Source organism: Labrus bergylta, chromosome 17, assembly GCF_963930695.1.
Source record: "Labrus bergylta chromosome 17, fLabBer1.1, whole genome shotgun sequence".
In the NCBI taxonomy this organism is placed as follows: Eukaryota; Metazoa; Chordata; class Actinopteri; order Labriformes; family Labridae; genus Labrus; species Labrus bergylta.
Window position 1 is genome coordinate 10,014,049 of NC_089211.1, and position 15,088 is coordinate 10,029,136.

Consider the following 15,088-nt stretch of genomic DNA (forward strand, 5'->3'; position numbering starts at 1 on the left):
TAAACCTTTACAAATTCTTGACTTTCAAGCTTCTAAGATCAACTTTCAACCACATACACACAAAAACATTCCAGGGGGAAACCTTAAACCTTCCATATTTCAGCCCGACGAAACACCCGCACACACACACACACACACACACACACACACACACACACACACACACACACACACACACACACACACACACACACACACACACACACACACACACACACACTTTCTCTCTGCTCCTGGCTACGGTTGAAAAAGAAAGGACTCGACGGAACGGCGGAACAGCCAATCAGAAACTCCGGAAATTTCGATTTTCCGACTTCTTCTCCCCTATTGGGCCACTCCGCCCCAAGAGACTGCCTCCCCCCGCGCAGCGATTGGTGAGTTTTCCCGGCTCTATGGAAGTCATTTGAATACGCCTCGCTTTGAGGCTCACAGTGATTAGAGAGCGCTGCTGGTTCAAATTGACTGAACTATCATTCAGCAGCGACACAATGGAGGAGGGCACGGCTCGGACACACTGCTGAAAGACTTACCTCTACCTTCACACCGTGCAGCTCGACTCGGAACGGACACTACTTGGGATAGCCTTGTTTTTTCTGTGCAGCTTCTTTTTTTTCCCTGCGAGATTGCACTCGGAAATTGAGTTGCATCGCACAAGAGGTAAGTTGTTGTTTTTTTTTAGATACAATTTAGCCAAACTTTTTTTTTTTTTTTTCAAATCTTCAATGTAATGAAATTGTTTTTACGTGATTATGAGATGGAACTACATTAAACGTTTTCGGGGTTAATAATAGGTCACTAACCTGCACGTATCAGTCTTATTCTTTACAATAAGGTGTATAACATGGTTATGGCAAACTACAGGACGTTTTCTAAACAGACACGTTTTGGTCAGATTATCAGAAGACAGTTTTCATTTTCGTGTTTTGTCATCCCTTGTGATCTATTTTTTTTCCTCCTTGCTACATTTGTTGTTGTTGTTGTTGTTATTGTTTACCGCCCATGTGAGTTTATAATTAGCCTGGCTGTCAGACACAAACACAAGTTACTCACGAGCACCTGCGATGGGACTGTGGTTACGCAGCATGGCTTTTTCACAGTAAGCTTTTACTTTTACTGTGTTATGACTCAGTCAGAAACCCCATAATGTAGAACAGGCATGGTGGCCTGGTGTGTTCATGTGTGTGTGTGTGTGTGTGTGTGTTTGTGAGAGAGAGGGAGGATTGAACAGATTGTGCATGTGTCTGTGGGGGGAAAGAAATAAAGAGAGTGAGAGAATGTGTGTGTTCTGGCCAAAACAGACTCTAAAAAAGCTTTGTTCCCTCCTCACACAAATAAAACAATCGTCCCTTAAACTTGCTGAAATAATGGACTCAATTACCTCTTTCTTTGCAGAACGAGTTAGACAGGCTGCGTACATAAAGATAAGATTCAGTGTTTTACCTTCTTTTATAATCAACACAAAGGCAGTCTGAGAAGCACAAGCAACCTCTGTGGTCAAATTGAGCTGCTTTTCCAACTTGTATAAAACCAGTTTGCGATAGATCTTTATAAAGTGTGTGTGTGTGTGTGTGTGTGTGTGTGTGTGTGTGTGTGTGTGTGTGTGTGCGTGTGCGTGTGTGCGCGCGCGTGTGTGAGACAGGGGAACCCCTTTACACAAGCTTAGTTTTATAATATGTCAGCAGTACAGGAGATAATGTGTCTTTATCCTTTGTGACTCTAGGTTAATGCTGTACTAGCCTACTAGATCATACAAGGGACAGGTGTGTGTGTGTGTGTGTGTGTGTGTGTGTGTGTGTGTGTGTGTGTGTGTGTGTGTGTGTGTGTGTGTGTGTGTGTGTGCGCGTGTGTGTGTAGAGCCTACATACAATGAAAGGCATGCTTGAATGCAATGTACCTTTGAATAAGAGAAAAGGGCAGGACCTCACATCTCTACAGTCAATCAGAGTTTGGCGCCCGTGTACACGGCTCTGTTTGCTTCTCTATCAGATTGCAGGTTTTTCAAACTGGTCAGCAGGTCTCTGAGTCTGCTTGTTGTGACAGCGGCTGCAGGCCTTATCTGACCCGAATCTTTACTCAAGCGTGAACAGTTTGTTTGAGCTCTGCACTGTTTGGTTCTTCTGGTCAGGTGGTGATGATGATGATGATGATGACACTTTTGGTGGTTAGGGTAGGATGCAGAGTCTGTAACTATTTCTGCAATATGAACATATGACTTAACTAGCAGTCGGTTATGTTCACCATTGGTGAATGGGATGGGACCCCACCCCATTTAAATGTGTTCATCTTGTTTTAACTGCGCAGCAATGGTTAAGTAAAGACAATTCTCCTCCTCTCAGGAGGCAACACATCAAAGTTTGAAAGCTGATTCATCTGAACAGCAGTGAGAGGAACCCTTCTTCCACAGGAAAAATGTACTGAATGACCAACGTGAGATATTTCCCCTCACTCACATTTTTTTTTTGTTTTTCTTGTGGTTAAAGTGCTCCGTGGATACCAACCTTTTCTGTGCACAGTTTCTTCAGTATGGTACGCTCTTTAAAGGGTTAAGTCTTGTGCGCGTTAAACTGTTTAGTCTGCAGTTCAGACCGAACCACAAGTAAATGATAGGACCGCAGACTGGACTTTGACCTCATGTATTGTTGCGAATAAAGCTGACTGGCAAAGGGTTTCCCACAGCCGACGCTGCTAACTTGCTTATGCTGCGACTTATGAGTGTCAGAGTACATAGGGTACAATGTGGAACAGAGATAGCATGAGATTAGTTCGGCCTTAAACTACTCACAAAAATAGTTGGAACTGATTCTCTTATCAGGTGCCTTCCTGCACCATGTGTTCACATTGTGTTAACCCACATGCTGACCTTTGTTAGTACATTGGAAGGGTCTTGGCATCCATCAACACAGACTATTTTTAGGTCAGATGTTCTTTAAGGTAACTTAGCTTTAAATTCGGACAATTTAGATTGACCAAGTTAGCTACAGAGTGCCTGTGTGTGATTCTACAGTAATGTTTTATAGTCTACTACAGTGTAGTGTATTAGTTAATCTTGCTCTTAATGAGACCTGCTGACGTAACTGAGCTCTGTTAGCCTGAGCCAAGTGCAATTTTATCTGCTTATGTCAATAAAAGAGTTTCAATGTGCCCCTTTAGCACAGATTCCTGTGACTTTATTGCACTTAGCAAATAAATGTGTGGCTTTATGGCACGTTACCTCAGAGTATGTGATGTCTATCGGGTTAATACGAGTTCACACCTTGCAGTACAATAAGACAGTATGCTGCACTGATTTGACTGATGTGAAAATGATCCCAGCCTCGGTTTTTGTGCGGAGGCAGAGCGTCATGCGACCCAGACGATGGCAAGCAGAGTGTGTGAAAGCTGCTGTGTGTGTCTGATCTGCGGTGATCTGCTCTGATCTCTTCCTGGGGGTCTTTGTTTGGTTGTTAATGCCATGCCAGGATAGATAATACCTCTATTGTTGAAGACCTCCCCCTTGTTCTCCCCCTCCCGTTAAAACCAGCCTCAGCAGAGCTGGGTGTACCTTTTTTTTTTTTTTTTTTAAACCACATTATGTGATTTAGAAGACAAAATATTCTGCGGCAGGAGGTTGAAAGGTTGTTTTTCTTCTTCTTCGGAAAACAAAGTGGAGAAAATTCATCACTTCCCTCGATGTTTCTTCCCTTTTTATGTCACAGTCAAATACCATCTAAGGATCATACTCATTGAAACCACATAATTGTGTTGTCTTTTATTAGCAGTTGGGACTCATTTCACCGGTCTGTGAGCAGATGGCATTTGCCTGCAGGCAGCTTGATCAAAATTCAGATACCTTTGATGAACCCGTGCATGCACAAACTCTGCTTCTGTACTCTGTCCTTTTGTATTCTTGGTACTATTTTCAAGCAAAAAAAAAAAAATGCCTGCCTGTATTTGCTACCACATCCATCCTCTTCGTGAAGCTGCTTTATTTCAGAGTTTACAAACAAGAGAACATAAACAATTCTTCCAATGTGGAATTATGCGCCCAACATCATCATTAAGTCGCCCGTGGAGAGTCCAACCTATGATTTACAGAGGGTCAAATTTCAGCTCTCCTGCATTTAAACCACAACTATTCCAAAAGGTCAACTTTTCAGGGATTCAGTCTGGAAAAACCCAAAAAGACCGCTGTTGAAATTTTAGCCTTTTTTTTTTTTAAACTTTCTGTTGGGTTGCTTTTTCGATGCGAACAGAAAGTTTAAACGGAGGGGGAAACTGCATCTACTCCAAACAGGAGTAAACATTGCTGAGTAGAAATCTTATCTCAGCTTGACCAGCAGAGCTGCACTTACTCAGATTACATATTGTAATTTCAGGAAGGTAGAGTCCCTGTAATCTTTAAACTGAGTTAGAACAGAAGGCAGAGATCACAGAGTTCAGAGGACGGGCTGGCACTGCACTGGCTTACACTGGCATGACTCCAGGCGCTGTGGTATACAAGAGTGTGTGTGTGTGTGTGTGTGTGTGTGTCGCTCAAGCCATCATTTGTTTATGTGTGACATGTGTGTGTGTGTTTGGATTATACCAGCATGGGGCTGGGCGCCATGGTGGACATGGGTGGGTGTGTGTGTGTGTGTGTGTAAGATGTTGGCTCATGCAGACACTCCTCTGTCGGCGCTGTAATGGACAAACAAAAGTCTGCTGGATCCCTGCAGGGTTTGGATTTCTGGCATTGTGTACGTGCATGTGTATACATCGCTGTGTGGGGTGGGTGTGTACATCGGTGTGTGTGTGTTTGAGGCTAGATTTCTGCTAGCATGTGTTTCCAAGACAGACAACAGTAGTGGGATAAAGATGGCTCCAGGGTTAAAGCATGTCTTGTTGCTGATATGGGATCAGCTTTCCTACTTCTGATCCAATTATTTTCCCCATTAAGAGGAAGAAAAAAAAAAAAACTTTGCTTTGTGAGATCATCCATCTGTGAGCCTATTTATTTTCCTTATGCTGTCCAGTTGCCAAAAACATAGCTTCAAGAATGTGGCAAAAGAATAAATAAATAAAGGAGAGAGTGGGAGTAATCTGTTTTTCCTAAGCCTATTTAAAAAAAAAAAAAAATGTAACAACAAATAAGTTAAAGGGAAAGTGAATTTCACATGGAGGTATCTTTCAACAGCGCTAAGCCCACACGTCAAACAGAGTAGGGGTAAAATTATGTGATTAAGTGTAATTATTACTTCCACAGACACATCTAAGTCTGCTTTGTGGGATGGAGCTGCACAAACAGATATTTTCACCTGTGAACACAGCAAACACACACAAGTCACATTCACATGGAGTTATGGAGAAGAAAAACAACACAACTCAGGAGACATCTGAACAGATGAGGGATATTTGTTAAATATGAATATTAGTGTTTGAATACCCAATAAACAAAGAACAGTTTTTTTTAATCCACAATGCAAGCTAACATTCGATGTTTTCAATACAAACATATTGTGCTTGTTACAACCTCTTCCATTTGATACTTTCCAGTAGCTATTGATTGATTCAAAATGTGGGTTTTAGAAGAATACATAATGTCAGAAAAATCAATATGTGGTGTAAAGTTTGACTCTAGGATGGAAAACAAAAAAGTGCATCATAACTCTTTACTCACTTTTTATTCACTCCCCTGCAGTGGCTACACAGATTGGCAATCCCTTCATATCTATATCAACTTAATAATTAAGTTGTCTGTCAATGATCTTTTTTATCTTGTGAAATATATTCTGCTGTGCTTTTGCTTCATTCTGCCGTAAAAAAAGATACCAAATAAAGTCAGCACATACTGTGTTAAAGACGACACAAAATCCAAAGTTGACGTGGTTTTGTTTAAAGAGGACAAACAATTTGTAACCAATGTCATACTAATGGGCAATGTTGCATATCAGGGAGTAAAACTGCTTCATTGCTGTTGTCATCTTTTATTTAAACTTTTGCATCATGTAATAAAAAGAATGATAATTTGATGGATTCACCATAAGCAGCGAGTCCTGATTGTCTAGTTAATAACTTTTGAGTTCATTGAAAAGTCTATTTTTCCTGGGTAGATGCTCTAAAATGTGCCCCATTGTTCCTAACTCTGAACCACCTCATCATGTCTTTCCTTCAGGTCATCATGCCTCCCACGACCCCGTATGCTGGAAAGTTCAGCTCTTGCGCTGCCTTCAGCAGCAACAACAACCACCCTCAGCCTCACAGCCCGTACCACAGCTGCACCGCCCCGAAGCCAGCCAAGGAAAACCTCTACAACGGCACCTACTCCTCGGCAGAGAACCCCTACGACGTACCCCAGCCTCACGGTTCATACCGCAGCTCCTCCGTCTCCTCGGCGACAGCCAGGGAGCATCACTACAACAGCAGCTGTTCTGTCTCGGAGAACCCGTACACGGCACCGCAGCCTCACAGCCCGCGACAACACAGCACTTCCTGTCCTGGACGGGCTTACCGTCACACCAGCAGCAGCAGCAGCAGCGAGCAGTCCTGCCGTAATAACTCCGTGACAGGGAAAGGGCGAGTTTACGGACATGGTGTCACCGCGAGCTATGGGGAGATGTGTTACCATGACAACAGTTTGGTTTCAGCGTCCCTTGAGGCGCTGATCCAGCACCTGGTTCCAACAGTCGACTACTACCCTGATGTAAGCACCTATAAACCAATCTAAATATTAGGTTTTTTTTCTGGTTGAAAAAGAGAATTGTATGTTATCATTGTTGTGGGGTTCTTTTTGTCTTAGAGTGTTTTTAAAAATTTTTTTTTTAATCTTCTCATCTTCAGAGGTCGTATGTATTCACCTTCCTGCTAAGTTCACGCCTCTTCCTGCACCCGTATGAGCTCATGACAAGGGTTTGTCACCTATGTGTGGAGCAGCAGCGGTCTGGAGACACCCTGCTGGATAAGGTGGGCAGATTACACACACGCACACACACACACACACACACACACACACACACACACACACACACACACACACACACACACATAGACACACGTGTAACCACAGGTATAAAAATAACTCTCTCTCCCACACAAACTCACACCCACCTTAACACTGTGCTACTTACTCACCCACAGACGCTTGCACAGAAGCGTCTTTTTTTTTTTTTTGGAGTAAATATTTACTGACTCTTTCATAATCAAGATTTTCCCAGAGACATAGAAAAGGTTTCCAGTTGTCACAAGGGAAATAAAAAAAATACATTTACGGCAGCAATAAAATAAACTCATGGACAAAATAAGCATTTTGTGTGTGAAAGACGGAACACAGCTGAGCAGCTGTGTTACTAGGATGAGGTTTTGTCACAAGACAGACATCCCTGTAAATGTCAGCAAATTGTATAACGTCAGTTGACATCTAAAGAGCCTCGTGACGTTTTTTCAGATCCGTTTCCGCGAGGTGGCTCCGAAGCTGGTGCAGCTGCTGACCGAGTGGACAGAGACGTTTCCTTACGACTTCAGGGACGAGAGGATGATGCGTTGCCTCAAGGACATGACGCACCATGTGGCCCGAGGGGACGAGGTTAGTGTCACATTACGCAGTTGCAGTACATTTAGAAATGATTTAAAACAAAAGACGAGATGGACAAACCTGGAGAGAAAGGTTTATTGACGAAGAAAAGGTGACAGGTAATTGTTCAGTCTTAATCCATCGCGTAGACATGGTGAAACTAGCCTTAAGAAGTTCATTTTAGGACCAGTCTGCATCCCCACACCTGAACCAAACATAGCTCTCTTACTTCAGTCAGACCTTAAACCCTGAACATGAATATTTTCTTGATAGATGCCAGAAAAGAGATGCTTAGTTGGGCAACACTAATGCCCCTACATAACCATGCTAATGTTGCAATGTCAGTTAATCCACATCTGATCAAGACTGAAACAACCATTGGATAGATTACTCTCTATTTTGAATCTGATTTTATGGTCCTCCTCAGAATTGTTATCCTTTTGGTGATCTCCTGTCCATTTATATACCCCCATCACCTCTTCTTTATGATCAAATATCTGCAAAACTGACATTTTCATTCGCCTCAGTTGAACGCTGTGTTAAGTGCTGATTAGTGAATTCTAGCACACGTTCATTCTGTTCACTTCATTCACCACCTTATTACAGTTTCCCAGCTACATCAGCTTGTTCGCAAAGTTTTTTAAATTTTGATTCCTACTGTGTTGTGTGAAAGACGTTCCTGCTTCGAGTATCACAACTGATCTTTTTTTTTTCCTCCACAACGTTTTATAACTCAGTACTCCTGGCGAGCCATGCAGCAGATGACGCAGCGTCTGATCAAACGCCTCTCTGCCCTGGGCCAGTATGAGGAGGCCGTTGCCGCGCTAAACGCTGTGGCACTGGAGCGGCCCGCCTCCCTGAAAAGCAAACAGGCCTCCGGACAGCGCAGCGACGTCATGAGCGTTTGTGATGACCCCTTCATTTTAGCCCAGCAGCTCACACACATTGAACTGGTAAGAAAGTAAATGTGCGATGACTCTGCATGTGTCAAGGCCCCCTGTGTAACTGTAGGTGTTTGTCTGTTATACAACTTGTCTTGCCCTTTGGTTACTATTTCACAGTCCCTTTTTATTAATCTAAATAAAGCTATCCTGTTACTGTGGCGCTGTAAAGGCAGTACTTAAGAGCCACTTATAGACATAATGAAAATGTTCAGCTTCTAAATTGCCTTCTGTTCTTTCATTATCTCATAAAACCGCTTTGTAAGATCGCTTTTATTGCAGCAGTAAATGTTGAAAGAGAATTAATTATAGCAGTTAATAGAAGCTTTACGTCATATACATTTTTCTAGAGAGCTATTTTTATCTTTAACACGCTTTACATCCATATTTTTACTGGATGTCAGTGTTTTAAATCAACGCTTTTGCATTGCTGTATAGACGCTAGTCTCATTCTAAACTAATTACATTTTTCTAAAACCTATCCGTAGTTTGGTTGTCTCCCTCCCTCCTTTTGTTCTTTGTCTTTTACAATGAGAATCTCTCTTCATCACCCCCTTTTCCTTCTTGATCATCTTCCTCAAACAAATCACTAATACTATTGATATGATATTTACCATTTTTGTCCTTTGTTCATTGCCTCCAGGACAGATTAAGTTTTATTGGTCCAGAGGAGTTCATCCAAACATTTGCCATGAAGGATCCTCTGGAGAACCACAAGGTACAAGTCAGTTTGAATAAATAAATTGTATGTAAAAGAAACTCTCTTTGCAGGTTCAAAGCTTACTTGGACACTGTTTTTAACAAAAGTTTAGTGTTGCATACTTCAATCACAGCCATGTAAAACAGACAATAAACCTGAAGTTTACTTCTTAAATAGAATGACTGGATTTCTCCCCCCCCCTTTGCAAGATTGCTTAAAATAGTTAACAAATGATTAAAGCTTCATGTTTCTACAAGAGTGGTTCAGTTTTAAAGTCCCATTTTAGTCAGCTTCATCAGGTTTGTGTATCTTACTGCCACCGCTTGTCGTATAAAGCTTTATGCATGTTTATCATCTAAAGAAGGCTCAGAAATACGCAACTTGACCCGTATATAATTATCAACATCAAAGGAGTGATATAGGAACCCCCCAGATTACAGTCATTTTCAAGTCATTCTTTATTATTTTCATTTCAAGTGTCTTCAATTTAGGTCTGCTTTAAGTGAAATTTGTGGTTGGCTCCAATTCAAGTTCATTTTCTTTAGAAGCCACATGAAAGATCCTACAGGCAGATTAGGGAAATCGGTGCAGATTTATTTTCTTTTTTTCAAATGTAGCTTTTTGAAAATGAGTCAAAAACAGTATGAAAGAGCTGTTCTGCGTATGTCTAAGTGTATCTGAAGGGCTCTCTCCCCTCCTAAGTGGTCCTGTGAGTCACATGAAGGGTCGCTTTCAATCAGCGCTGCTGAGAATAAGCTTTCAGCCGCTGTTCGCAGCCATGCTGCATCTCAGCCCTCACCGGTGCAACATCGGTTATATAAGACCCACTTTGTATAAAAGAGCGGTTGAGTCAGCGTAAGGGGTCCTGAAGTGTAGTGGGGAAGTTAGGAGTGGAGTGGGCTGCCGGTGTTGTGTAAGCAGTTAATAGAGCTGTGAATCTCTGAGATTACATCATCACCACGGCCAGGTCAAGGTTATTTATACAGCGCTTTTATAATGTTTATTTATATCAAAGTTCCTCTGGCAAACAGGTTCGTCACTGAGTGTCAGACAGAAAACCTAAAGCAGATGTAAATGAGTTGAAAATAACAACAAATGCGTCACAGACTCCACTCAGCAGGTCCAAAGGTTGTGTGGGTGTGAGTGTCATCAAGAGCCATTTGCAAAGGAAATTACAGAGAAGCAGCAGTCTGCGTCTGTGTGTTACTTTTTTATGCCGTTTTTTTTTTTTGTTGTTGATAGTATAAGGAAATGATGCTGATGCCAAAACAAGTATTTATGAAAGATTAACCCAAAGACCACTTTTTTTTGTAGGTAATTTTCTGTATTTTTCATGGTAGTGCTTTTTAATTTGTAGTTAAATTAAAAAAGACTTAAGCTGGATTCAGATCTTGGTATTGCCTCGGGTCCTCTACCTATAATATTGCCTTTTTCCCACGTGGTTCACATAATATCTTAATGTTGAAAATGAAGAAGCAAATTTGATAGATTTTTAAATACTTTTAATACTTCCTGATAATCTGTATGTGTTCTGATGATGTCATCTTCCCTCTTTTTTTTTTCTTTTTTTTTTAAGGGTTTCTTCCGGAAGCGTAAAACCAGTAACCTGGAGGCCTACGTTAACTGGTTCAACAGACTGAGTTACCTGGTGGCCACCGAGATCTGCATGGTACGTTGAACTTTAAGACAGAACTCTCCAAGTCTGTCTTTGTATAACACACACAGTGGTTTTGCTGTTTTATTGGAAGGTTTCAGTTTCCCTTTTCATCCGTTCTGTATTCTGCAATATGCAGTTCAAGTGAACCACTCAGGGTTTGCTAAAAATCATTTTGGACTTAATAAGAAAACAAGACATTAAAGGAAGAAGGTGCGACATTTTAAAACATAACTATAGCAGAAATCAAGTTTATCCTCATGAATGTCAACAATGAGTGAGAAGCGCTGGCTGTTTTGATGTCGAAGCCGTGTTTACATGGACGGGACGGCTGGCTCACCCCCTTACGTGTGAAACCTGAGTCAACGACTAAAGAAAAGAAGATTAGCCTTCTCACTGCTTATTTGAATGTCACATAACTGTTTTTAGATCACGGTCATACTGTGTCACTCTACATTCAATGTGAAGCTACGAGCTAACTTAAGTGTGCTAGCATTAGCCTGCTAGCACAACAATGCAGGCCAAAGGCAATTGCAGCTCGAGCCAAGGACAGTTTTGTCCGCCACTTTGCGCTTAATGGTGCTTAATTATGGCGCGTTCCATTTGAAAACGCTGCAAACGTGAGGGGAGGGGGTTGGAGGTGTGTGGCTGGAGGAGAGCGGAGGCGTCAGTCATGTCAAAGGTGTCGCCAAACAAAAGTTTATTTTCTTGGTTTCATACTGGTGCTCAAGGGCGACATCTACTGGATCGAAAAGTTGTACATTTATTTCATGTAAAAAGTGACCGAGGAGCTTGTAATTCACTTCTTGTAATCTCATTACAGCCGGTGAAGAAGAAACACAGAGCACGGATCATCGAGTTCTTCATTGATGTGGCTCAGGAGTGTTTCAACATCGGCAACTTCAACTCTCTCATGGCAATCATCAGTGAGTATTTGGCAGAAAACACACAGACGCTCACTTTTTTGTCAAATTATAAGAAGCCAACATGGCCCCAGCGTGTGACAATAACAGCCCATTATTAAATTGTAGCTCAGTGTGTTGTTTTGTCCAGAAACCGATAATCAAATTCTCTCAAGTAAAGAAATTAAGCGCTGGCTGGAGTTTAGCTGACATTAAATAGTTTAAGCAACAATAATTTGAGTTTAGTGGATGCTTGAAGAAGTCCAGGCTGCTTGTTTTCTTGTGATGCCTCTGTGGATGCACTGTTTACTAATTCGTTCTTTGTCTTTTAGCTGGCATGAACATGAGTCCTGTTGCAAGACTGAGGAAAACCTGGAGTAAAGTCAACACTGACAAGTTTGAAATCCTGGAGGTGAGAACACTCGCATACATTCAGTGATGTTTTCCACAATACATTTATGATTTTGTCTTAATTCGATTTTGCTTGTTTAAAAATGTTCTGTTCAAATGAAGATTCCTGGACTCCCTTGCCTGTATGTATTTGTTGTGGTGCTCAACTTCGTCTCTGTCTGATTCTTTCAGCACCAGATGGACCCTTCAAGTAACTTCACCAACTACCGCACTGCGCTCCGTGGTGCCACCCAGAGGTCTGAGACCGCACACAGCAGCCAGGAGAAGGTAAGAGTGCATCCACGAAGAAAGAAACAGAAAAACACACTTGACTTCTCTTTATGTGAGTTGTCAATTGAAAATGGACCTTTTCTCCTTTCTCCAGATTGTGATTCCTTTCTTCAGTCTGCTCATTAAAGACATCTACTTCCTGAATGAAGGCTGTGCCAGCAGGCTGCCTAATGGACACATCAACTTCGAGGTCAGTCCAGTTTCACATCCATGATCAGTATTTAAGTGAAGCAGGCTGAGCTCTGTGTTTTTAGTTTGCTTACCGTTGTGAAATAACAAAAACCAGTACTATAGTCCCATCCAAACAGTAAGATATGATCATTCACTGTGATTTAATGTGACGCTACACAGAAATTATTTACAGTGAGTAGTTGAAAAGAGCGTTCTTGTATGATGTAATGATTCCCCCTTGTGGCAAAGAAGAGCATTACATATTCTCTTCATCCAATTTCAGATGGCACAGTTAGATGGCATCATCTAACTGTGCCATCTGTTGTGATGTTTGAAGTCATTCTATTTGCGCATTATGTGCTTCGTGTTTTTGATGTATTTTCTGGATCTGAAGGAGCCAACAAGATTGGTTTAGTTAAAATGTTCGTTTTTTTAATTTTTTTATTGTGTCCCAACAGAAACTATGGGAGCTTGCAAAGCAGGTGAGCGAGTTTCTGGTTTGGCGTCAGGTGGTTTGTCCATTTGACAGAGACCGCCGGATCCTCCAATGCCTCGTCACCACACCTGTCTTCACAGAAGACGGTTAGTATGCAATCTCCTTCCTGTTTATGTGACCGTACTGCCCTGTAGCCGGAGCTAATTAAACTAAGGTTCTGTCTGTTTTATTACATCAGAGCTGCATCTGGCCTCATACGAGAGTGAAGGACCGGAGAATAACATGGAGAAAGACAGTCGGAGGTCTCTTAGGTAGGTGAACAACACACATACCTGCACACTCTTTGTGGGTCACATCATCTCAGTCGTTACAGATTCAAAATCAGCTAACATGAAAACACTGATTTTTCTGTCTTCTTTGTTACAGATCTTCCCTGCTTCATCGAGAGAACCGGTCATAAGCGTATGACAGAGAATGACAATCCCTTTCACTCTTACAGACTGTAAATAAACAGGGTGTTAAAGGCTACAAGTTTCTCCAAAGTATCTCATGAAATGGACCCTTTTTACACTCCCATGTTCCCAACTCGAAGCTGTGGGTCAAATATGGATCTGTAGGGCGACAAACGCAGCTGAGCCCGTGTTCTCACAGATCAACAGAAGATAGTTCAGTTTTTTCTTGGAGCTCTTAGTAAGCATGAACGACGCATTAATCAGATACTGATGAGAATCATCCAGTATCATCCAGCCAAAGGACCTCTTTATTGGATTAGTAATATAATCCTCTGCCTTGCAAGCATTCAGACTTTTTTTTTTCAAATTGATTCCAAAGAAGATCTTGGATTACAGATCATCAGCGGTGGTTCTTTGACAGAAGCTCTGCCCAAGGCACTTACGGGATTTCAGATGACTACAGAAGTTATTAAGAAAAAAAAAAACTTTGGAAGCATGAAGAGTCTGTTTTGACTCTGCATGGGACAAATATGGACTGGTCTGCTTATATAACAACATTAGCACTGCTTCTCTTTGGGTATCCTGGCTAAGAAACCTCAGAGAGAGGAGAGAGACGCTCTCCGTGGAAGAGTTGATTATCATTGAGCTCTGCTATAAGTGACAGGCTAACAACGGCTTGTAGAAGTGTTGTCTGCATTGTTGTCTTGTTGAGTGCATGCTTTTTATGCAAACACCTTGATCATAAGCTGCCCAACAACCTCGTTTCACTCCAATTTCCTCCAACACCGATTTCCAGCTATCCCACAGGCATTTGAGACTTTTATCTTTATACAAACTCATCATGCAACTAATAATACATCAGCTACATATCAAGAGGTCATGTATAAAACATCAAGAGACTCTGCATCAATCACATGCTATGTGGCTCCAAACAAGTTTCGACAATGTGCACTCTGACTGCCTTTTGGTGATGCAAGGCGATTGTGATTGGCAAAATCCTGTTAATCATGCGAGCTAGTTTAACTGCACTTCAGTGGGTTTTTTGTGTTTTTGTAAAATGGGATTTGGTGACTCCTATTGTTAGGTGTCTTGCTAAACAGTATTACGTTGTATTTTGTATCAATGTGTTTTTATCTTTATTATCTCTTTAAGTGTTACTTTGAGGTAATTGCTGGTTGGCTGGCTCTGTTTTGGTAAGCTATTTTTCTCAACGCTACAGCAGATGTATGACAAAAGTGTTTCTGGGTCTGAATGAAGTATATTTGTGTGTATGTGCAGAATCCACAGGAACGTCGTCCTCTGCCCTGTGAGTGTGCGAGTGTGATGTGATCCTCTAAATTCTGCCTTTTTCGAAATAAATGTGATGCTATTTTTATGTTTTAAAAAAAAAAGCTCATTTTATGTTTCATTTTATAAGTGTTTTCCATGGAAGATTTTTCAATCTTTTTCTTGTGTATCATTTGTGTAACCGGTCAGGGTACTTGTACTGAAGGTCTTTGTGTAAAGAGAATTCTATTTTTTTCCCCCTGAAATAAACAAAAGAACTCAGTATGATCTCCTTTGGTTTGATTTGATCTGATTTAGAAAACTAGCAACATAAAAGGTACATTTCTTAATGCAGTCACA

General features: G+C 41.4%; 1 protein-coding gene across 1 annotated transcript; it reads left to right on the forward strand.

Annotated features, from left to right (window-relative positions):
• The first annotated feature begins 427 nt into the window (after nucleotides 1-427).
• On the forward strand, nucleotides 428-15,011 carry LOC109986343 (ras-GEF domain-containing family member 1B-B). Its single transcript, XM_020636964.3, has 14 exons — nucleotides 428-657; nucleotides 6,131-6,658; nucleotides 6,796-6,918; nucleotides 7,400-7,537; nucleotides 8,263-8,478; nucleotides 9,110-9,184; nucleotides 10,743-10,835; nucleotides 11,644-11,746; nucleotides 12,055-12,134; nucleotides 12,305-12,400; nucleotides 12,498-12,593; nucleotides 13,033-13,156; nucleotides 13,249-13,321; nucleotides 13,437-15,011. The coding sequence occupies exons 2-14, from the start codon at nucleotides 6,137-6,139 to the stop codon at nucleotides 13,468-13,470; spliced, it is 1,773 nt and encodes a 590-aa protein (XP_020492620.1). The 5' UTR covers nucleotides 428-657; nucleotides 6,131-6,136; the 3' UTR covers nucleotides 13,471-15,011.
• The last annotated feature ends 77 nt before the right edge of the window (nucleotides 15,012-15,088 follow it).